The sequence below is a fragment of the Martes martes genome (genome assembly GCF_963455335.1).
Source record: "Martes martes genome assembly, chromosome: 8".
Taxonomy (NCBI): domain Eukaryota; kingdom Metazoa; phylum Chordata; class Mammalia; order Carnivora; family Mustelidae; genus Martes; species Martes martes.
In genome coordinates, this window is record NC_137895.1 from 6,792,812 (window position 1) to 6,817,373 (window position 24,562).

Here is a 24,562-nt window from a genome sequence, read left to right on the forward strand (position 1 = left end):
TATCAGGGGAAAGAAAAATGCAATGAATTGTTCTCCTTACAAAGGGCAAACTCCTGGGCTGTTTCTTTTCTACAGTTGACGAAACTGAGGCTTGAAGAAATGAGTATCTTGCTCAAGCTCTCACTAGCAGTGAGCTACAAAATGTGGTTCAGAACCTGACCTGTCTCAGTTCAGAGTCCGTGCTGCCAGGAGAAGGCGGCTTCTGGAGAATGGACGTGTGAGCTGGTCTTCACAGGAGTCTGGGTAGGCAGGTAGTGTCAGTGGGCAGGGTCGCAGCATTCCACTCATGGGTCACAGCTTGGGCAAGGACCTGGGGGTCTGAGGCACACATGGGGAGATGGAGAGAAGTCCAGGGGCCCTGAAAGTAGTATGCAAAGGGAGGTCATGAGAGGTGAAGCTAGAAATTCTGTTGGTGTCAGAAACACTGAAGGATCTTGAGGGATCATGAGCTCTGTGGTACATTTTCAAACTGGTTAGGTGGGAACCAGAATTTTATTTGCAAAATATGTCAAACATAGAAAAGCATCCAGACTAATAATGGTGCTTGTGTACTCATCACCCAGCCCTCCCTCCACTTAGATCCATGCTCCCAAATACCATGCGTTTTTCATGTCTGTTGTTTCTAAAATTTATCATTATTGGGCGCCTGGGTGTTTCAGTGGCTTAAGTGTCTTCAGCTCAGGTCATGATCCCAGGGTCCTGGGATCAAGTCCCACATCGGGTTCCCTGCTCAGCAGAGAGCCTGCTTCTCCCTCTGCCTGCTGCTCCCCCTGCTTGTATGCACTCTCTCTCTGTCAAATAAATAAATAAAATCTTTAGAAAAAAATACCTAAAATTTATCGATATTCACACACACAGATGTAGGAGTTAATTTGGAAAATTCCATTGTTAATTTATCTAATATAATAAAAGAAAAAAGAGCTCAGTCCTACAAAATCTCAAGTTACCCCCTCAGGCTTCTTTGACATGTCTCCTTTAGACGGGAAGCATGTCCCAGCTTTCTGGCACACTCAAGCAGTGTAGGCGTACACCTCGTACTTGGCCTGCCCCTTGGAATATCAGCCATTTTCCCAAGAAGCCCTAGTTCCATTTAGTGAAGAATGACATTTAGAAACCCAAAACTGAATGTCAGCTTGGTTCCTTAGGATTATTAGTGTTTTCTTCCAAAAACAACCATGCCTCTGTGTGTCTGTGTGTGTGTGTGTGTGTGTGTGTGTGAGAGAGAGAGAGAGAGAGAAAGAAAGAGAGATTGATTTAGCTTTTTCATTCACCTGGGGCTTGTTTTTTTATGAATATTATGAAATGAGGTCTAACAACTCCTTTTCTCCCAAGAAGGTAGCATGTTATCCCAATAGCCTTTAATTTATTTTAATTATAATTTAGAAAAAGTTATGATACACAGTAGAGCAAATATCTCCTGACTTTTCACGGTTTTCCACGTTTTCTTGACTACCTTTGCACATTTTCCTTTTCCGAGTTGTAGAATTTATTTATCAAAACCTGTGGAGGCTCTGCTGTGCAGAGGCAGGGGGCGGTCCCATTCCTGAGGAGGTTACGGTGCAGGGGTGTGAAGGGCGGGGCTGCAGAGTTTGGGAGATTACATTTCTTACATTGCAGAAAGGTAAATTGATTAAGCAGGTACGTAAGTGTATCTTGAGGACAATGGGAGCCAAGTTTCTGTCTGAGGAGGGAGTTACACACATGGAAAGGTTAGGAAGAACTCTGAGGGTGTTGGATTGGAATTGGAGGCATCAAAATGAACTCCTGGTTCTTCACCCTCTCACCGTGTCAACAGAAGTAGTTGTAGGTGTGGGTGTTGATGTACATAATATTTTCTAGCTGGAAGCAATGACATCCCAGTAGCAATGTGTTTATTCACCACAATACTAGCACCCAGTTCTTTGTTTCTAAATATTCTCCTCCTCCTAAAGGAATCTGGTGTCCTTGGAGAGATGGCTAGTTGCAGGGCTTGGGCAGGGAAAACACAAGATGAGCCTGAGACGTCTTGTGCCAGGAAGTAAGGGAACGTTCAAAGAATGGAATGAGTCAAAAGGGAACAGAGGCCAATCTGAGGAGGTTTTCACTGGTCAAATCTGGGGCAATTGGAGCATCAAACGGATGAACCAATAAATGGCTGAGGAGGGAAATGCCCGCTAATGATGAATAGAGAATCACCGTCTGGCACCCATCAGAGAGGTGGGTTGATTCACATAGGAGTCATCGAGGGTGGTGGTTTGACAAAGAACAAAATACTGGCAAAATCTCAGGATTTCTTTCACTATACACTTATGGGTTACAAAGAGTACAGTAGTGGCTTTGCAGTGGAGAAACCTGGCGGAGATGGGTTTTGACCAGGTGACAGTGGTTGGCTCGCCTTGTGTGTCTCCTGCTGTGGTCGCTAGCCAGAGCAGCACCGCCTCTCGTCTTGCCGCAGGGAGCGTGAGAGCCGAGTCCAGACATGCAGGGTGAGGCCCATCCTATGCGATAGAAGGGGCGTGGAAGTCAGGAAAACACTGAGAAACCATTCCAGGTCAACGGGACACAGTGAGACATGACAACTTGTGTTCATGGAGGGGATCTTGGATCAGAAAGAAAAAAGAAATATTGTTTGGACAGTTTACCAGATTAGATTTGTGGCGTTGATCTCCTGATATGGAGAGTTAGGTGCTGGTTACATGCAAGAGTGTCCTTGTTTTTGAAAATACTCATACTGGAATATTTAGGGTTGACAGGGCTTTATGTCTTCAGCCTGCTCTCAGAAAGGTCAGGAAAAAGCTAATGGGTGTGGGTGAGTAGGTGTGTGTCGGGGGGGTGGATATATTATAGGTAATGAGTGTGCGTTGTTACTAGAGCCAATGACATAAAACATGAGTTGGGAAATCTTACTGAAGGGAGTGTGTGAGCACGGTACTGTTCTTGTACTTTTCTGTACACTTGAAATTATTTCAAAATTGTTTTTTAATATATTACTGAGATTTTGACTGGAACTCTTAGTTTTATGAACTAATCTGGAGACTTGATCTCTGTAAAATGGGTCTCTTTTTGTCTAGCTACATTGTGCATTCTGGTTTGTCTATTTCATTGTGTTTCCAGCTCTCCTTTTTTTGGGTCCTTCAGTAAAGTTTGTAATTTTCATCATCTAGCTTTTGCCCATTTCTCCTTTGGATTAACCCACTGGTAGCTTTTTAATTTTGTTGCTATTATAAAATGAGACACTTATTGCCTCCGAGTAGCAACACTGATTGCTTTTTGTGACCCTTTTGTCTGGGAAGGTTTAGAAATTATGTACTCAAACAGTCTTTAAATGGGAAATGCAGTAACATCTTCAAAAGTCCTCAAGCTGGGCAGTTAGGAGAAATCCACCCGGAACCCCAGCTAGCCCCTCACCCTGCTCCTGCCCTCTTTCCAAGAACTCTTGGCCATCCTGGCCACAGATGTGATCATCTGAATTGATCTTGGGATGCCCCGGTGAAGATGACAGGTAGCCATCAGGTGGGGATGGGACGCAGCCTCTTTTGGCCTAGCAAGGAGCAAATTGATGGCATTTCTGTACAGTTACAGAAGCGTACAATTGATAGGATGCTACAACCTCATGGTGTTTGAGATTGTGTCTAAAAATAGGCCTGCCCACTGTGGAGTGGAATTCAGCTGTTTTTAGGCCTGATTCTGAAAAATAGCTCCAAGCTGGTTATTTTTGTGCGCACACTTGCTTGGGCACCACAGCTCTGCGGTGCGCCCGCGGTGTTGGCGCCAGGCTTCCTGGAGCAGAGATGCTGCCTGGCAGGTGCCTCTGCCTCCAACCTGCTCTGGACTTGTGGGCTCTCCCGTGCCTTCCTTTCCTCCCCGTGGCCAGGGTAGGGCTTTGCTGTCAGTAGGAACAGATAGAGCAAAGGTATTTTTGAAGTAGGGTGAGGAGTAAATTTTTTAAATGAGGTTAATTAAATTTTAAAGTGATTATTTTCTACACAGACATTAATGTAAATAGAAATGGAAGGGAAGAAAATGCAAACCACAGTTCTGCCACCCTGAAGAGTCACAAGGTTTTAATTTTCATACTGTTCTCTTTGGCTGTGGACCAGATGAATGTCTGATTTCGAGAGCGCTGTGGCCATAATACAGGTGCGCGCCTACAGGCGTCCTTGTTTTACCGAGTCCCTTTTACTGCCCTCCGCAGATTCTCGGCAGATACCGTGGTGGTTTTGTTTTTTTGTTTTTTTGTTTCTTGTTTTTTACAAATGTAAGGTTCGTGGCAACCCTGCACCAAGCAAGTTAATCAGTGCTATTTTTCCAACAGTGTTTGCTTTAGGATGTGTCTCTGTGTCACATTTTGGTAATTCCTGCAATATTTTGTACATTTTCAGTATTATGTTTGTTATGGTGATCTGTGATCAAGATTATGACTTGCCGAAAGTTCAGAAGATGGTTAGCATTTTTTTTTTAATTTATTTATTTGTTAGAGAGAGAGAGCGAGCGAGCAAGGGCAGACAGAGTGGCAGGCAGAGGCAGAGGGAGAAGCAGGCTCCCTGCCGAGCAAGGAGCCCGATGTGGGACTCGATCCCAGGACGCTGGGATCATGACCTGAGCCGAAGGCAGCCGCTTAACCAACTGAGCCACCCAGGCGTCCCGATGGTTAGCATTTTTTAAAAAAGATTTTATTTATTTATTTGACAGAGAGATCAAGTAGGCAGAGAGGCAGGCAGAGAGAGAGAGGAGGAAGCAGGCTCCCCGCCAAGCAGAGCCCCCAACTCGGGACTTGATCCCAGGACCCTGAGATCGTGACCTGAGCTGAAGGCAGAGGCCTAACCCACTGAGCCACCCAGGTGCCCCTGGATAGCATTTTTTAAGAGTATTTTTTATTAAGGTACATACATTGTTTTATTTTTATTTTTTAAAGATTTATTTATTTGAGAGCGGGCAAGAGCCCTGGGGCAGGGGCAGAAGAAGAGGGAGAGGGAAAACGAGAGAAGCACACTCCACACTGAGCACGGATCCCGACACAGGGCTCGATCTCACAACCCCGAGATCATGACCTGAGCCGAAACCAAGAGTTAGGCGCCTAACTGACTGCGCTGCCCAGATGCCCCTAGACATTGTTTCTTCAGACACAGTGCTGTTGCGCACTTCAGGCTACAGTAGAGTATGACCCTTACTTTCACACACACTGGGTAAAACATTCATTGGACTTGCTTTACCGGAACCCAAACCGCAGCATCTCCAAGGTGTGCCTGTGCACGCTGCTCTTCCACACTGGACTGTGGACGGTGCACGCGTCCAAACAGTTGTTTCTAACCAGTGTGTGCTGTTTTGTTAAGCGGATTTACCGTACTTTGCTTAGTTATTTTCAAATGATAAAGAATTAGGTTCTTGCCAGAATTTAGGTTGTCCAAAGGAGTGTGGCCCTCGGTGGGCCGTCTCAGCTGCAGGGTGGGAGCCCGGAGAGCAGGGTTTTTCTCTTCACTCTCCCGCTGCCTCTTTTCTTTTTATACAGATCACTGGAGTCAATAGGTTGGTACTTTGGTTTTCGCTTGCTTGTTTTGAGATTTCCCTAGGATAAAAATCTAGTAAACAGAATTACTTAGGTCAAAAATACCAATATTTCTATTAACCAAATTGCTTTTTTAAAAAGTTGTAGTAATGTACACTGCTTTTCTGACTGTACCAGCTTCTTCCTAATCTCACCAGATGGGGTATCATCTCTTAATTTTGGGGGGAAAATTGATAAATATAAATTTGTGCCTCTAGTTTTTGCTGGCATTAATTTGGTCATGGTCGAAGGTAGATATTTTTTATCTCACATGCTTAATATAATACAGGTTTGGACCCTCAGAGAGCAAACTTTTTTGATCTGTAGCACTCTGGTGGGTTTCCTTTCCTCTGGATAACTGCCTTGCAAATTCTGACTGAGTCGGTTCCGTAAGCTGCTCTCTGGGCTTCTCGGCCAGGGAGCCGGTCAGCAAGTACTGCCAGTGCCTCCTCTTATTCTGAAGGCCTGATTGTACTGAGATCTGTCGGCCACCAAGAAAAATCCAGACTCTGCAACTCTGCAAACAGGATATAGAATTTGAAATATCAAGTCACTGGGCAAGTCTTTGTGCCGGATTGATCTCCTTAGGAAGATCCCACGTTTGCACATAACCTAAAACAGCACGGATAGATCCAGCTACAAACCGTGAACTCCGAGCGAATTTCAAGATTTCTTTTTACATTGCTTCCCAGTTTGTGAGTGTCTTGATGCTGGGTTAAGGCAGGCTTCTGCCAGAATACAGATGGGGTTTTAGGGGTGAGCATTCCATATCTCACCTCTCCGTTTACGATGAATGTGTCACTTGTTCTCATCTCTGAGCCTTAGTTTACAGGAAGGACCAGTAATGCTTCTCAGCACATGGCAAGGGTGAACTACATTAACATGTGTGCAGGGGCGCCTGGGTGGCTCAGTGGGTTAAGCCTCTGCCTTCATTCGGCTCAGGTCATGATCTCGGGGTCCTGGGGTCAGGCCTCGCATCGCATCGGGCTCTCTGCTCAGCGGGGAGCCTGCTTCCCCCTCTCTCTGCCTGCCTCTCTGCCTACTTGTGATCTCAATCTCTGTCAAATAAATAAAACCTTAAAAAAAAAAAGTAGATGAGAATCAGTTTTATGAAAAAAAAATCAAATCAACATGTGTGTGCAGTGCCTGGCCCAGTACGGGGCTTGTGTCAGGTCTGTAGTGAATAGGACAGAGCTGTGCAGTGTCATAAATCTGGCAGGTTTTTTAAAAACCCGGATTTGGGTGCTCCTTGCTGAATTTGTGCTGCAGTGAAAGAAAAAATATGGGCTTCAGAACTGAGTTGTAGCCTGTCCGTTCCAGTTTATCCCAGAAGAGTGGCTTCCGGCAAATTCTGTCATTTTTCTGTTTTTTGTTTCCTCATCTGTGAGAAGTTGAAATATACATAAAGCCACACAGCGGATGACACGTAGGATCAATGGTAGCTGTTATCACATTAGAAGCACGTACCTTAGGCCGTGATTAAAGGCGAATATACTTTACTACGTTTGTTTTCACTGAGCAGAGAAAAGCCAGAGAATTCTCTGTTTTTAAGGAAGAGTTGTAGAGAAGATCACATTTCCGGAGCTCTTAAGGTTCTGAGAGCCATGTGACTGACAAAGGGGGAAGGAATTTTTGGACCTGGGGATGCTTCAGAGAAGGCTTTGTGGTGAGAACAGCAGGCGGCCTGGAGGGGACTGACCAGTCTGTGGCAGCCAATGGAGAGGAGCAGAAGTTGGGTTGGGAAGATGCCAGTGGGCTTCAGGGCATGCGGGGAGGGGAACACTGTCAAGACTTGGGTGAAGAAAAGCCATCCCAGGTGACTGGTGCTGGGAAAGAGAACTTGCGGAGCTGTGACTCCCCAGAAAGATGAAAGCTGTGGTGACAAGGGCCGGGGCGGTGAAGCGCCAATGCAGGACGTGGAGAAGCGGCAGGATTAGGTGACATCTTAAAGGGTTATAGGAGGAGATGAGTTTGGGATTACTCTAAAGCTTCTTGCTTGGGACAGCTGAGAGCTGATTGTGGTTTTCCTGGAGGATGGGAAGTTAGGTCAGTTGAGGAAAGAACATTTTTGTCACTGAAAATGAGTTGGTGACAGCCTAAGAATAAATACATTTTGTCATCTTTATAGAAATTATTCTAGCCACAAGTGACTGTTCTGTCCCCCCACTACTACCTAAAGAGGGCCGGAGGCCTTCTCTTCTGGCCCCGTACGGGCCCTAGAACCACAGCCACGTGGTTGGTAAGTGCCTCGGACCCCCCACCCCCACCCCATCCCTGGCGGCCAGAGCCCAGCACCTGCTTGCCTCTCTGTTTCTGGTATCCCATCCAGTTTTGAACCCTGGATATTTGTTACTTGCAGCTTGGCTGTGCGTTTTTTTCTGACATTTCTAGGTGTTTTGTTTCTTAGTTCCTCTGGTATGCCATATTGCATGAGATAGAAGTCTCTCACTCTCTAAGTGATAATATCCTACTCTGAAATCCCAGGACTAAGAGAAGAACTATATTAGTCAGGGTCCTGTAGGAAGCAGATGGCACACTCAAACAGGGTAATTTGAGGAGCATTTAATTGTATCATTCAGGAGCAGGAAGGCTTCCTGTTCCAGGTATGAAGAGTTCTGATAGAGGAATTAAGGGTTTATCCCACTGCCAGAAGAACAGGGGGTTGAGAAGGTCCGGGAAGCTGTGCCCGACCAGCTCAGGCTTCTTGACCACAGTGAGTGGTTCTCAGGAGCTCGCCGGGAAGCCGCCAAGCATCTGTGTCTGCTGGTGCAGCTCCCTCTGGGGCTACCAGTCTCTCCTTTTTCTTCTGTTTTTCAAATCTCTCTTGTGCTCTTTGCATCTGTGCTGGAAAGAAGTTTATGGGAAGTAGCTCCCAGCTTCTGATCTGCGGAGGAGGGCTTAGAAGGAGGGTCGTCACGACTCCAAGCTGATCGCGGTTCAGAATTGGGACTTTTCACAAAGGGGTGAGGAGGGATAGGGTCCCCAGTGGGGAAGGCAGGGCCTCCTGGGCCACCATTTGTTACTCCCCGGGGCCTGAAAGGCAAGAGGAGGAAGCAGTTCCTAGGAACTGGGAGAAATTCCTGGTGAAAGTGACTGTTAGGTTTGCCCAAAGGGGGCGTGGCCACCGGTGGACCATCTGGGCCAGCTGCAGCAACTGTAGGTTTGGAGCTCAGACAGCACCCCCCCACCCCCACCCCCAGCTCTCTTCCTGCCTCTTCCCCGCTCTTCCCAACCAGTCTGGGACAGAAGCCAGGGGCACTGGAGCCTCTTAGGGTCCTTACTATAGCCCCTCCCGGGACATAGAGCAGGGCGGAGATGGGTGAGGAGGGAGGCTGGAGGAAAAACAGAGTAATCCACCAGGCAGAGGCCCTAACTAGAAGCATAGGTCATGTTTTTATCTTGGGAGGTGAAGCATTTTTTCAAGGAGAGGAAGGAGAAGAAGAAAAACTGAAAGAGGAGACAGGTGCTTAAAAAGATGGTGGAGGGGAATCTGTGGTGAGGACAGTTTGTAGAACCTGCGGAGAAGAATAGACCGGGGAGTGGGATGGTGTTGGGCAGGTGAAGGAGGGAGGACAATGGGAGCCGCTCTTGTCTTCGGTAAGATGGCGCGGCCCTGGGCCCTGTGCTGGGTGCAGAGCAGGCCACGGGCAGGAGCTGTGGTTGCCGCGAGGTCAGTGTGTGGACCCAGGCTGTGAGCATAAAGGCAGTAGGTTCGGGACCTTGCTAGTCAACTCCACAGCCCGCTGAAACCATTCGGAAAGCTAGGAAAACAGAAGAAAGTCGGAAAAGGGGAAGTCAGGGAAAGGGAGAGCTGGGGAGGGAGGTGCATTGGGAAAGCTCCCTTCAGAGGGCGCACAAATCCCTCTTGGGTGACTGACTTCCTTTGGAGCGGCAAACTTTCTTCAGCCACGTCTGTATTCTTTCAAACAAGGAAATTCAGGCGCTTGTCATTATTAATCACGATGCTTCAAAACTAACTATATTTGCTTTTTTAAAATGACAGACTAGTACTGGAATGATCTCTATTAGTAGCTTATTTTATAATGCTAATACTAAAATTACAGATACTCTGGGCCGACATTTTCCGTTACTGGTATACTTGGTTTTCCTGATTGCTTTACGTGGGACTTCTCGAACAGATGAACTTGCTTTCACTTTCTTGCGACCGGATCCTTCCTATACACTAAGAATATTTAGCGTGACCTGTACCTTGCGGGAGGTACTTGGCTGGGAATTTCTTCTTTTTCGTCGGGTCCATAAACCAGAACTATAAGAGGGAGAAGGGCATCCGGCAGGACAGGGAACCTCCAGAGAAGGGCTGAGCACAGGCCTCTGAGAAATCGTACCCAAATGTCTGCCCCTGTGCCGCTAGGGTTTCCCAGGGACCAGGCGGCATGCGGTGGGACTGGCTCTTAGAAGCTCCTGCTAAGGAAAAATTTGGAGCAAGTGACATTGTTTATACACACAGATTTTCAGTAGCCTGATTTTATTTACGGAAGGCTTTAATTAAACAACATGTAAAATATTTATTTGTGGAGAGGTTATCTCTTGAGAAAGCTTTTAGTTTCACTAAAACTTCCAGATTTAGTCTTTTTGTCCACCATAACCCATCTCAACTGCTTTCCATCATGCAGAGGAGGCCACTGGCCCCAAGAGCCAGAATAGAGGCACACCACAAACAGGGGACACACCTGTGCGGACACAGTGTTTCTGGCAGTGCTGGGAATAGTGGGGAAGGTCCTGGTGAAGGGGGAGCAGAGAAGGGACACACCGAGAAGCATCGTTGGTGGCCGCCCACTTTCAAGGCCGACCTCTGACGGGCCCGGTGGCAGCTGGTGCTGACCGCATCCCGGATCCTCCGGGTAGTGTAGCATTAGGAATAGGACCCGAGGGGCCTGCTGCTCAACAGCCTGGCGAGCCCTGTGCTTTGGTCTCGTCATCTGTAAAGCGAGGACGTCCATGCTGTGAGGGCCGGTGACGGTGCGTGTGAAGGGCGGCTGCCGTACCAGACGGGCTCTCCGTGAGCCGCCGTCTTTGCCCGGCAGAGTCACTGGAGCACGGAAAAGAGCAGTCAAGTCTGTCGCAGAGCCATTCGGAGGACATGAGAAGCGGTTTCCTTTAGCTTCTGAGATTATTTGTACTGGAATGTTGAAAGATGATTTGGGGTCATGTGATTATGTAATCAAACTTAATATCAAAGTAGTAGACTCTGGTCTAGCTATTTTAGACTGAAGATATTTCAGGACCAAGTGGGGCAGCACTCTGAGTTTGGAGTTAACGGACCGTCTTCGGCCATGACCCACGTTTACTCTCTAAAGCCTCTTTAGGGCTCTCCTGTAGATTCAAGTTGGGCTTTTTCCCTTGGAACTGGGCCTGGAGGATTTTTCAGGCAGAGCGTTAGCATCCTCCAGCTCTGCTTTTAGATCGATCATGTTCTATTTTCTCTTGCGCAGCTCTCTCATCTCCCCACCACACCACCACCTCTGAGTAGGTACGTTCTAGCCTAGTTCTCTCAAGCCCAGTTCTTATGCCATTTGCAGGTTCACCGAGTGCCTGCCGTGCACTCTTCGCCATTCTGGTGACGTGAGGGTTACAGCAAGGCACAAAGTCTCCGGCCTTCGGGAAGCTGACATTCTAGTGGGGGTGGGGAGACGGAGAGTACGCAAGTAGCCCATCTGTGTCCGTTGGACCAAGTGCTGGGGAGGGAGATGGGGAGAGCCGTGTGGAGGGAGCTGTTGTGGATAGGATGGCCAGGGGAGGCCTTTCCAGTCCGTTGACGTTTGCCCAGAGATGAGAGAAGGAAGAGGGCAAGCCGTCCTGCTGCCGGGAAGCACATTACGGGCTGGAGCAGAAGTCCTCTAAAAATGCCTCTGGTGCTCCCGGGAGCAGGACGCAGCAGGACTAGAGCAGAGTGTGGCAGGGCAGGAGGTCAGAGAGGTAATGGGGTGGAGACAGGGCGCCCGAAAGCAGCTTCACTTGAATGAGAGGGGGAGCCCCTGTTGGGGTTGGAAATAAGGAATTCAGCTTACCTTTTAAAAGGGTCACTGACTTTCCTGCCAGCAAATTTATGCTAGCTTAGTAAGCCATTGTAGTAAAACTCTGTCCTAACTCACCCTAACCCATAGGTATTTCACAGCTTTTTTTTTGGTTGGGGATGGGGAGACAGAGGGAGAGGGGGAGAGAGACACTTAGGTAGGCTCCATACCCAGCCTGGAGCCCGACATGGGGCTCGACCTCACAGCCTTGAGATGATGACTTGAGCCAAAACTAAGAGTCGAGCGCTTAACTGACTGAACCACATAGGCACTTCTCGCCACTTCTTTTTTAAATAATTGATTTTAAAGACTTTTATAGCAGTTTGGCCATGTTCTACTCAGCTGACTCTGAGAAGGAGGTGGGCCCAGGCAAAAGGCAAAATAAAATTCTCTTGAGTTATTTTCTAAGAGGAGTGGTACATTATATGCTAATTACATTAGCAAAGGTAGTGTAAAGTATCGACCCAATCAGATGCCTTTGGGAAGCGTCTGGGTCCTAGCTTGATGAATTTTTCTTTTCCTCCGTATCTCGTACTATCTTCCTGAGAGACCGTTTCAATTCCGTCTTTCACAATAATGGCCAGTAATAACTCTGCGAATACTAGATTGGCAGATAAAACACGATGTGGGCGTTAGAGGTGCCGGAACTTCTTGTACCCTCCAGAAAAATCTGGAAAGAACGGTCACTGCTGCGTTAGCTTATGCTGCTTAGACCTTTGTCCCTGGGAGTTAAGAATAGATGGTTGAAGGGAGGACTGCCTTGCACACAGTTATGGGTCAGGAAAGAGATTAAGCCCTAGGTCTGTGCGGTTTGCTGCAGCCCTGAGCAATCCAGGTAGTGAGAAGACTTGAGTGTCCTGGGGTCGCCAGTCCTCACAGGTAGTAGGTAATTACAGGAAATCTGCACTAACATGCATTTGGACATGAGAGTCTGATTTCTGTTCCCCGGGCGAGTTCTGTTTCTCCAAGTTGGAGAGGGCGGGGACAGCCAGTGGAGGGACTGCCTCGTCATTATTTGAGACCTTAGTCCAGCGATCAGGCTAATACAGGAAAGCCAATAGATGAAAGTGGTTTTTTTTTCAACCTCCCCAGCATAACTAGAAGATTGACTTAAAAATTGTTGGTTTTTTTTTTAATTAACAATAATAGTACAGCCCCATATTTTAGCCCAGTTGGATATTGGGGGCTCCTTTATTTAATAATGAGGTGGGGTTTTTTTGTTTTTTTTTTCTGTACCAAATTTGTATTTACTCAGAATGTTTCTTTTCACACTCCCATAGACTTCTGCCTCACCATTGAGGCCATTTCTCTGCTTATTGGCACTTTCACAAATGGACAGGACAAGAAATGAAAGGAAATTCAAACCGGTCCCCTTCATCTGGGCATCTGAATTATTGTATCCCCTCCATCACCCAGACTTGATTTCCTTTGTGCAGAGGAGATGCGTGTCTGATATTTTTCTCTCTCCTCTTCCATTTCCAGGAGGGCTGTTGGCCTGCTGCCGTGCTGCTGAACAGTATGCAGTCCTTCCGGGAGCAAAGCAGTTACCACGGAGACCAGCAGAGCTACCCGCAGGAGGTACACAGCTCATCCCGGATAGAAGAGTTCAGCCCGCGTCAGGCCCAGATGTTCCAGAATTTTGGGGGTGCAGGCAGCGGCGGCGGCGGCAGCAGCAGCAGCAGCAGCGGTGGTGGGCGACGAGGATCAGCGGCTGCGGCAGCGATGGCTAGCGAAACCTCTGGGCACCAGGGCTACCAGGGTTTCAGGAAAGAGGCTGGAGACTTCTACTACATGGCAGGCAGCAAAGACCCGGTGACAACAGGAACCCCGCAGCCGCCTCAGCGAAGGCCTTCAGGGCCTGTGCAGAGCTACGGACCGCCGCAGGGGAGCAGCTTTGGCAATCAGTATGGGAGCGAGGGCCACGTGGGCCAGTTTCAAGCCCAGCACTCAGCCCTCGGTGGGGTGTCTCACTATCAGCAGGATTACACGGGGCCTTTCTCTCCAGGGAGCGCTCAGTACCAGCAGCAGGCCTCCAGCCAGCAACAGCAGCAGCAGCAGGTACAGCAGCTGAGACAGCAGCTCTACCAGTCCCACCAGCCTCTGCCACAGGCCACCGGCCAGCCGGCGTCCGCATCGTCCCATCTGCAGCCGATGCAGCGGCCCTCCACGCTGCCGTCCTCCGCTTCCGGGTACCAGCTGCGGGTGGGTCAGTTCGGCCAGCACTACCAGTCCTCCGCCGCCTCCTCGTCCTCCTCCTTCCCTTCTCCGCAGCGTTTCAGCCAGTCCGGCCAGAGCTACGACAGCAGTTACAGCGTGAATGCTGGGTCCCAGTACGAGGGACACGGCGTGGGTTCTAACGCGCAGGCGTACGGCACGCAGTCCAACTACAGCTATCAGCCTCAGTCTGTGAAGGGCTTTGAGCCGGCCAAGATTCCACAGGGGACACAGCAGGGGCAGGCGCCCGCGCAGCCGCCGCAGCCCCCGCCGCAGCACGTGATGCAGTACACGAACACCGCCACCAAGCTGCCCCTGCAGGCCCAGGTGGGGCAGTACAGCCAGCCCGAGGTTCCGGTGCGGTCGCCCATGCAGTTCCACCAGAACTTCAGCCCCATCTCCAACCCTTCCCCCGCGGCCTCTGTGGTGCAGTCTCCAAGCTGCAGCTCCACCCCGTCCCCCCTGATGCAGAGCGGGGAGAACCTGCAGTGTGGGCAAGGCAGTGTGCCCATGGGTTCCAGAAACCGAATTTTACAGCTAATGCCCCAGCTGAGCCCGACACCCTCCATGATGCCCAGTCCTAATTCGCATGCCGCAGGCTTCAAAGGGTTTGGCCTAGAAGGAGTGCCGGAAAAGCGACTGACAGACCCCGGGCTGAGTAGTTTGAGCGCCCTGAGTACTCAAGTGGCTAATCTTCCTAATACCGTTCAGCACATGCTACTTTCCGATGCCCTGACACCTCAGAAGAAGACGTCCAAGAGGCCCTCCTCCTCTTCAAAGAAAGCGGACAGCTGCACAAACTCCGAAGGCTCCTCCCAGCCCGAGGAACAGCTCAAGTCCCCCATGGCCGAGTCGCTGGACGGAGGCTGCTCGAGCAGCTCCGAGGACCAAGGCGAGCGGGTGAGGCAACTCAGTGGCCAGAGCACCAGCTCCGACACCACCTACAAGGGCGGGGCCTCCGAGAAAGCGGGCTCCTCCCCGGCGCAGGGCGCTCAGAATGAGGCCCCCAGACTCAGTGCCAGTCCCGCGGCCAGAGAAGAGGCTGCCTCGCCTGGTGCTAAGGACACACCGCTGTCGTCCGAGGGCAACCCCAAAGTCAACGAGAAGACCGTTGGGGTGATTGTCTCCCGGGAAGCCATGACAGGTCGGGTCGAAAAACCTGGTGGACAAGATAAAGGCTCCCAGGAGGAGGATCCCACAGCCACGCAGAGGCCACCCAGCACTGGAGGGCCAAAGGAGACCAGTCACCCGTCAGTCCCACAGCCAGAGCCCCTGGGGGGAGGGAGCAAAGGAAATAAGAATGTAGATAATAACTCCAACCACAATGGAGAGGGAAACGGCCAGGGCGGGCATTCGGCGGTGGGCCCCGGTTTTATAGGCAGGAGTGAGCCCAGCAAATCTCCTGGAAGCCTGCGCTATAGTTACAAAGACAGTTTCGGGTCAGCCGTGCCGAGAAACGTCAGTAGCTTTCCTCAGTACCCTACAGGACAAGATAAGGGGGACTTCGCTGGCCACGGGGAGCGGAAGGGGAGGAACGAGAAGTTCCCCAGCCTGCTGCAGGAGGTGCTTCAGGGCTACCATCACCACCCGGACAGGAGGTACTCCAGGAGCGCTCAGGAGCATCAGGGCATGGCGGGAGGCCTGGAAGCAGCCACGAGGCCTAATGTCTTGGTCAGTCAAACCAATGAGTTAGCTAGCAGGGGCCTTTTGAACAAGAGCATCGGGTCCCTATTAGAAAACCCGCACTGGGGCCCTTGGGAAAGGAAGTCAAGCGGCACGGCTCCCGAAATGAAACAGATCAATTTGGCTGACTATCCGATTCCCAGAAAGTTTGAAATAGAGCCACAGTCATCGGCCCATGAACCCGGGGGTTCCCTCTCTGAAAGAAGATCCGTGATCTGTGACATTTCTCCACTAAGACAGATTGTCAGGGACCCGGGGGCTCACTCACTGGGACACATGGGTACCGACACCAGACTTGGGAGGAGCGATCGGCTCAATCCGAGTTTAAGTCAGTCGGTCATTCTTCCCGGTGGGTTGGTATCCATGGAAGCGAAGCTGAAATCCCAGAGCGGGCAGATAAAAGAGGAAGACTTTGAACAGTCCAAATCTCAAGCTAGCTTCAACAACAAGAAATCCGGAGACCACTGCCATCCTGCCAGCATCAAGCATGAGTCTTACCGAGGCAACGCCAGTCCTGGAGCAGCTCACGATTCCATCTCAGACTACGGCCCCCAAGACAGCAGACCCACGCCGATGCGGCGGGTTCCTGGCAGAGTCGGTGGCCGGGAGGGCATGAGGGGTCGGTCCCCTTCGCAGTATCATGACTTCTCAGAAAAACTGAAGATGTCTCCTGGGAGGAGCAGAGGCCCAGGGGGAGACCCTCATCACATGAACCCACACATGACCTTTTCGGAGCGGGCCAACCGGAGTTCTTTACACGCTCCCTTCTCTCCCAACTCAGAAAGCCTGGCCTCTGCTTACCACGCCAACACTCGGGCTCATGCTTATGGGGACCCCAACGCAGGTTTGAATTCTCAGCTCCATTATAAGAGGCAGATGTACCAACAGCAGCAAGAGGAGTACAAAGACTGGAGCAGCAGCTCTGCTCAGGGAGTGATCGCCGCCGCGCAGCACAGGCAGGAGGGACCACGGAAGAGCCCGAGGCAGCAGCAGTTTCTCGACAGAGTGCGGAGCCCTCTGAAGAACGACAAAGATGGTATGATGTATGGCCCACCAATGGGGACTTACCATGACCCCAGCGGTCAGGAGGGGGGGCGCTGCCTCATGTCTGCCGATGGTCTGTCTAACAAAGGCATCGAGTTGAAGCATGGCTCCCAGAAGTTACAACAAGAATCTTGTTGGGATCTTTCCCGGCAGACTTCTCCAGCCAAAAGCAGCGGTCCTCCGGGGATGTCCAATCAGAAGAGGTACGGGCCACCCCACGAGGCCGACGGACACGGGCTCGCCGACACGCCGCAGTCGTCCAAACCCAGTAATGTTATGCTCAGGCTCCCAGGCCAAGAGGATCATTCTTCTCAGAACCCCTTAATCATGCGGCGGCGGGTGCGTTCCTTTATCTCTCCCATTCCCAGCAAGAGGCAGTCACAGGATGTGAAAAACAGTAACACGGAAGATAAAGGGCGCCTCCTTCACCCACCGAAAGAAGGCGCCGACCGAGCGTTCAATTCCTATGCGCATCTCTCTCACAGCCAGGATGTCAAATCCATCCCGAAGAGAGAATCCTCCAAGGACCTTCCAAGTCCAGACAGCAGAAACTGCCCCGCGGTTACCCTCACGAGTCCTGCTAAGACCAAAATACTGCCCCCTCGGAAAGGCCGGGGCTTGAAATTGGAAGCTATAGTTCAGAAGATCACGTCCCCAAACATCAGGAGGAGCGCGTCTTCGAACAGCGCGGAGGCCGGCGCAGACACGGTCACTCTCGATGACATTCTGTCTTTGAAGAGTGGCCCTCCCGAAGGTGGCAGCGTTGCTGTTCAGGATGCCGAGATGGAGAAGAGAAAAGGTGAGCTGGTATCTGACCTGGTCTGTCCAACAAGCCAGGACCTGAACATCGAAAAGCCCCTGCCAAGGGCTTCAGAGGAGTGGCGTGGCGGTGGGGACGACAAAGTGAAGACCGAGACGCACCCGGAGACGGTCACTGCTGGAAAGGACCCCCCTGGCGCCATGACATCTGCGACCTCACAGAAGCCTGGGGGTAACCAGGGGAGACCAGACGGTTCCCTTGGTGGGACTGCGCCCTTAATCTTCTCAGACTCAAAGAATGTACCTCCAGCGGGCGTGTCGGCCCCTGACGCAAACCCCAAGGCTGAGGAGAAAGAGAACGATTCAGTGACGATTTCCCCCAAACAAGAGGGTTTCCCCCCGAAGGGGTACTTCCCATCAGGAAAGAAGAAGGGGAGACCCATTGGTAGTGTGAACAAGCAAAAGAAACAGCAGCCACCACCTCCGCCCCCTCAGCCCCCTCAGATACCAGAAGCTTCTGCGGATGGAGAGCCAAAGCCAAAAAAGCAGAGGCAAAGGCGGGAGAGGAGGAAGCCTGGGGCACAGCCAAGGAAGCGGAAAACCAAACAAGCAGTTCCCATCGTGGAACCCCAAGAACCCGAGATCAAACTAAAGTACGCCACCCAGCCACTGGATAAAACCGATGCCAAGAACAAGTCTTTTTTCCCTTACATCCATGTAGTGAATAAGTGTGAACTTGGAGCCGTGTGTACAATCATCAATGCCGAGGAGGAGGAGCAGACCAAATTGGTGAGGGGTCGGAAGGGCCAGAGGTCGCTGACGCCGCCCCCCAGCAGCACGGAAAGCAAGGCGCTGCCGGCCTCATCCTTCATGCTGCAGGGCCCCGTGGTGACCGAGTCTTCTGTCATGGGGCACCTGGTGTGCTGTCTGTGTGGCAAGTGGGCCAGTTACCGCAACATGGGCGACCTCTTTGGACCCTTTTACCCGCAAGATTATGCAGCCACTCTCCCGAAGAACCCGCCCCCGAAGCGGGCCGCGGAGATGCAGAGCAGAGTGAAGGTGCGGCACAAAAGCGCTTCGAACGGCTCCAAGACGGACACTGAGGAGGAGGAGGAGCAGCAGCAGCAGAAGGAGCAGAGGAGCCTGGCCGCGCACCCCAGGTTTAAGCGGCGACACCGCTCGGAAGACTGCGGCGGTGGCGGCCCTCGCTCCCTGGCCCGGGGGCTCCCCTGTAAGAAGGCCACCGCCGAGGGCAGCAGCGACAAGACTGCTTTGGACTCGAAGCCCTCCGTGCCCACCACTTCGGAAGGGGGCCCCGAGCTGGAGTTACAAATTCCTGAACTACCTCTTGACAGCAATGAATTTTGGGTCCATGAGGGTTGTATTCTCTGGGCCAATGGAATCTACCTGGTCTGCGGCCGGCTTTACGGCCTGCAGGAGGCGCTGGAAATAGCCAGAGAGATGGTGAGTGTGCCCTCCCCCCCCACCCCCAAATCCAGGGGGGGACTCGCCCTGCCTCTTCCCGCCTTCTGCTCCCCTCTTTCCCTCCTGCACTCGCCCCAGCCCCGCCGGTCCGGCTGGTCGTTCCCCCAGGTTGGAGCCCTTAAGCCCACAGGAGGGGCGGAAAATGGAGTGATTTGGAAGATTTGTTTAACTTCTGTTTTTATGGGTAGTGCGGACCCTAGGTGGCAGAGTCGTGCTGGGGAGCCCCGCGCGGCAGAGCGAGCGTCCCCCCTCCACCCGCCTCGAACCCACCCGCCCAGTGCTCTGCCGCCTTCCTCTGTTTCTGCACCATGAGCTTTTGCTGCTAGATGTTTTATTTATTGGTCCTTTTCTCCCATTTTTCAACATCTGCCTCTGTAATCCTTACAGAGTACGCTGTGATTCTGTTTCCTTTCCTCTCGGACTCTTCCCTTCTCTGGAATTACTCATTCACGTTAGGCTTCTCTTGGACCACATCGCTCTAATCCAGACTTGACAACAGGATGTTCATTCTTTAGGTCGGTTTCGTAACTGTTATCCTGGGGTGTTCGTCGTCATTGTCACTCCCTTCTTTCTTCCAGCCAATGCCTTTCTTAGTCTTTGCCTGTCTTCGCCTTAGTCTGCGCCCTCATTTAACGCGTACACTGTCCCTGAGGAGTTTCCCGAGATGGGTACGTGGGAGGAAAATACTTGGAGACCTCGTCTTGGGTGAGACTATGTCTCTGTCCCATCCTTGTATTTGCTTGAGGGGTGGGTATGGAATTCTAGATTTGAAATCATTTTCTCTCACTGTCTTAAGAGTCCTGGCCTCGAGCTGCTGGTGTTGCATTCGCGGGGACGGGGGCCGTTGGAGGTTTTCAGTCCTTGCTGTGAGTGTGTGGATTGCCTTTCTCCTCTGGAGCGTTTGAGGATCTTCTCGGTTTCCCTTGGGGTGGGTCTTTTCATCGCTGTGCCACCCCCACGGGGAGATCTTGCCATCTGTAAACTCCTGTGTCCCGCTTGGGAGAGTTTGTCCTGTGTTGTTTCTTGGACAATTTCCTTCCGTCTGTTTTCTTGGTACTTTCTGAAATCCTGTGGATTAGGTACCTCCTGGATTGATTCTCTGGCTTTACCATTTCTCTCCTGGGTTCTCTCTCTCTGTCTTTTTGTTCTCATTTCTCCACGCTCTCTCCAGCTGTACCATCTAACTTTTTATTTATTTATATTCATTTCTGATACTCTCAAAACATCTTTCTCCTCTGAACATCTCTGTCGCGGGGACCTGCTTGAATTGGGCTGGGTTAGGGACCTAACTCCTCTTAAAATTTTGAGCCAACGACCTGGTTTCTGGCCCCACTTTCTGAGACGCCTGCTTCCCCGGCTCTGTGCCCCTCACTGGCTGGTGTTCTAGTGGCCCCTCTGCTGCGCTTGCTCGTTCCTCTCCCTGCCTTTCAGATTGCTGGGTCGTGCCCTCCTTGTCTGATTTCCAGCGTCCGGAAATGGGGACATCTCTAGTGTGTGTTCCCTTTCTCGTTCTTGGTGTCCTCATGAAGTTGCCATATAAGTTCATCCGTTTGTCTTTGTGGGAAGGGAAAAGATGCGGAAATGGACGTTCAGTCTATGATGCTTAATGACATGAGATTTTTGTGTTAATTTATATTTAAAATTTACCATAGTTGACAAATATACTGATGATTTTCAGTCATAGTGAAGAAGGGTCGTGTCAGCCAGGATCCATAGTATTTTGGGGGTACTTTATGCTGTTCTTTTGCTCGCTCCCTACACTTCACCAGAAGCACTCTATTTTATCATTGCATTGTTTCCAGAATTTACCACAGTGTCTGATAAAAAGGAAGTCAAAGCTACAAACTATAGTAAAAAATGTTAATTAATATGAAGTTTTTATACCTTTTATATTAGAACAGTCTAATTCAGTCACGTGAGGAGCTTGCTTTCCCTCCAAGACCCTCCCCCACCACGTGAGTTTTTTCCCTCCCTCCTTCCCTCTCCATCCCCATAGTCACTCCCAATCCCCAGGTTTGAAATAGATTGGCTTCTTAGACATGGTGACATTTCATAATACAAAAGTCTTAAAGGGACATGGCATTTAAGACCCTAAAGTACAGAATTCTTTAAATAGTCAGTTCTGAGTACTCCCTAATCCATCAGTCATCGTCTCGCCCCAGTTGGTGGCCTGCCTGCCATATTTAGTGGTTTGTTTTGTTTTGTTTATTTGTTATTTTAGGTGTGTGTCCCTGCCCATCTGCCAGTGTTTTCTTTATTTCAACAGAGAATATTATTAATATCTCTCAGAGTAACTTCTGTGTGTAAACGGTTGAACATTCCGTAGTAGTAATTGGTAACTGGTAATCAGCAGGCTGACTCCTGCCCGCCAGATCCTTAAATCCTGTGTCTCAATCCAGGTCTAGTTGATAGAAAGTAGGGGCACCTGAGAACGCTGTGACCACCCTAAACCACAGGTGGCCCCTCTGTCCCAGAAAAGTTGGTGACCCACAGGCCTGCCTTTTAAAATTACTCATCGGGAATCTGTGTCCTCAGAAAGTGACAGTTCAGCTTACTACTTGTCAGCTTTGATCCCAAAGTAAAATCTGGCATGTTATAATTAGACTAGGTATACTGAATATGAATAAATCGTTCTCTCTTGCCCATCCCCTCCCCCCCCCGCATTGTCAGCTGTGTGGTTAAGATGACATGAAGCAATTTAGGTAGAGAATATTGAAGGTGTTTTTTGTTTTTTAAAATATTAATTCCAGCCTCTGCCACTCAAAAGTACTTCAAATTACATGTTTTAAGGGATAAAAAGTTGGGACACTTCATTTAAAGGTTAAAGATATAAAAGCGGGTATTTTTTGGGTGCCTGGGTGGCTCAGTGGGTTAAGCCTCTGCCTTCAGCTCAGGTCATGATTTCAGGGTCCTGGGATCGAGTCCCGCATCGGGCTCTCTGCTTGGCAGGGAGCCTGCTTCTCCTCCCTTTCTGCCTGCCTCTCTGCCTACTTGTGGTCTCTCTCTCTGTCCAAAAAAAAAAAACAACAAAAAAAAAAAAACACAGGTGTTTTTGTGCTTAGGATGCTCCTATATAGTAGAGGCTCTGAACTAGATTTTTGGGTTCTCTGGTGGCCCTCCCAGGGCTCACACGCCGCCATCTCTTTTAATAACATGTTTTAGAACCCAAACAGTTGACCAGTCTTTTTTCTTTTCATTTGAGATGTAATTGACATATAACATTGTATTTGTTCCATGACAAATCTTAGATAAATCTCTATACTGTAGCTTTACGATTATTTCCTTACATTGTACTCACATGATGCCAGGCCCTTTAAAAATACTAAACTTTCTCTTCCCTCGATTCTGTTCTGTTTATGTAACATCCTCGTTTTAGAATAGAATGCTAGCTTTGTATATTGAATTTAATTTCTCAGTACACTCACACATCTGTTTTACTCCCACAAGCCACCCAGTGAGATGGGAAGGGAGAAGGGAGAGACAGTACCATCCCGTTACCCTCACAATAAAGGATGACTTGGCTTTAGTGACACACGCTCAAGTGGTATATAGCCCAGGGATGCGTTAATTTTAAAAATAGTTTTAAAAAAATGCTGCTTTGCCTTTTTGAGCTGACTGATGTTCCACTATGACTACAAGATCTTTTTCTGTTTTATTTGCCCTAGGTTTATATTCTCCTTTTCCTGATGTACTTGAGAACAAATTAAAATTACACTAACTTGCCTTCTCTTATTTAATTTGATAGATGCTGTTTCAATTTGTCAAGGCCACTCTGAGTCTAGTTTTATCTTAGGTTTTAGCAGATGCTTTCAATTTCAGTCCGCTTAACAGGCCTGCCCAATCCTATCATGTTGAGATAAGGCCACATATATTTCATTAGAGATCCATTTTGGCCCATGTATTTATCAGGTGTTTTGACAAGCATGATATTATAACAAAATAATATGAAGTCCTCGAGAGACAGTAGCTCCCTCCCCATAGGTGTCATACTGTGAAAATTGTGGAAAACTAGAACTTTCCTGTTCAAGCAGATGGCCTTTGCTGTCCTTCCTTTTCTGAGCATAGGACTTAATCCATTCATTTCTACACGGTCGTCTTTGGTTTTGTCTGACTTTGACTTCTGCTCATTAATCTTGGTCTGATTATATATGTGAGCCCACGGTGACCTCTGATCTGGTGTGGATGGCGTGATAGAGGCACTTGCCTCTTAAACAGACGTACATAGGACTTGGTATGTAGAAGTCACGTTTGGTACATTTAGGAATGTGAAGGCCTTCAAGGTTCAGGGTTGTGTTACCAGGAGAGCTGACCTGTGTTTATCCCTTCCCTTCCTTCCCCCACCACCTGGGCTGACAGCTCCCCTTCTGAACAGATTCTTAACAACCTCCATGGGAATTTGTGTATGTCAACTGGATTTGGGTTAATTTCCTTTTTTTTTTTTTTAAGATTTTATTTATTTATTTGACAGAGATCACAAGTAGGCAGAGAGGCAGGCAGAGAGGGAGAGGGGAAGCAGGCTCCCCGCTGAGCAGAGAGCCCGAAGCGGGGCTCGATCCCAGGACCCTGAGATCATGACCTGAGCCACAGGTAGAGGCTTAACCCACTGAGCCACCCAGGCGCCCTGGTTAATTTCCTTTTGATCAATAGGTTAAAGATTATATTTAAAGGTTTTTTTTTTTTTCCAAGTTTTATTTATTTAATCCCTACACCCAGTGTGCCGCTCAAACTCACAACCCTGAGATCAGGGGTTGCATGCTGTTTCTGACTGAGCCAGCCAGGGGCCCCTGAAGTTTATTTTTAATGCAAGTTTAAATAGATTATCCTCCATCTCTAATTTACTGTAAACTTTGACCAAAACAAAAAAACTGATTTGACAAGTGTAAAATATCAATAAATCGATGACATTATGAAAATGTAACTGCATGTTAAAACATCAAAAACAGATCAGTTAACCTCTCTGGTGATGTGTGAAATAAAGGCATTATCCTTTATGCTCCCTGAATTTCCATCTGTGCTCCCTAAGTTAGTAGTGGGCTGCCCCCCGCCGAGGTCGTGCTGAAGCCTTCCCACGGAAACTCCTGGTCTCTGCTTTTGACTCACCAGGCACACGTGCCCCACAGTGACCGACCCTCCCCTGTACCCTCTCCTCATCCTTCCTCCCTTTCGCCCTCCCCTGGCTTCCTTACACCCTTTCCTTTCCTGTCTAGTCCCCTCTGGAGCCTGTCCCTTGATCTTTGTTGCCACAGCTCACACTGCTGTCCCAGCCTGATTGTGTTAACACGTTGAGGCACCTGGGTTCATTCATCCCTCTGTTCCTGTGACTTTCAGCAAGTAGGAAGGACAAAGTTGTATGATATCTTATTACCTGTTTTTCTTAACACTACCTGTGTGTGCTCTTACATCACTACACGATGACCTCGAGACTAAACCTCCAGAGAAAAGGGTCATTTTCTCTCAGGATTTGGTTTTTCTGCATCCTAAGGAATATCATAAAATTTGCGGTTTTGGAATTTTCTTGCTTAATATACTGTTACAGAATAAATTGTGACAAATTGAAAGAGTTTTCCTATAGTCTATTTCCTTATTTCTTTTAGGGGTGGAAGGATGATGAGAGAAGCTTTACACCTGATTTTAAAGTAAAACTTACAGGATCGCCCGGGTGGTGGAGTCGGTTAAGTGTCCAAGTCTGGGTTTTGGCTCGGGTCATGATCTCAGGGTCTGAGGTCTCTTGATCTCATGCTGGGCTGGATGGAGCCTGCTTAATAAGAGTCTCTCTCCCTCCCTCTCCCTCTGCACTTCTTCCTTCCCCCTCCCCCAT

At 49.5% G+C, this 24,562-nt stretch overlaps 1 protein-coding gene across 2 annotated transcripts in view; it reads left to right on the forward strand.

The window, feature by feature from the left end:
- Positions 1–24,562, forward strand: part of TCF20 (transcription factor 20) — a 105,462-nt gene that overhangs the window by 36,515 nt on the left and 44,385 nt on the right. For both annotated transcript variants that reach the window (XM_080812483.1, XM_080812482.1), the window contains exon 2: positions 13,042–18,723. In XM_080812483.1, coding sequence (XP_080668609.1) covers positions 13,078–18,723 — 5,646 coding nt within the window. In that variant the 5' untranslated portion in view covers positions 13,042–13,077. The remainder of the gene's footprint in view (positions 1–13,041; positions 18,724–24,562) is intronic.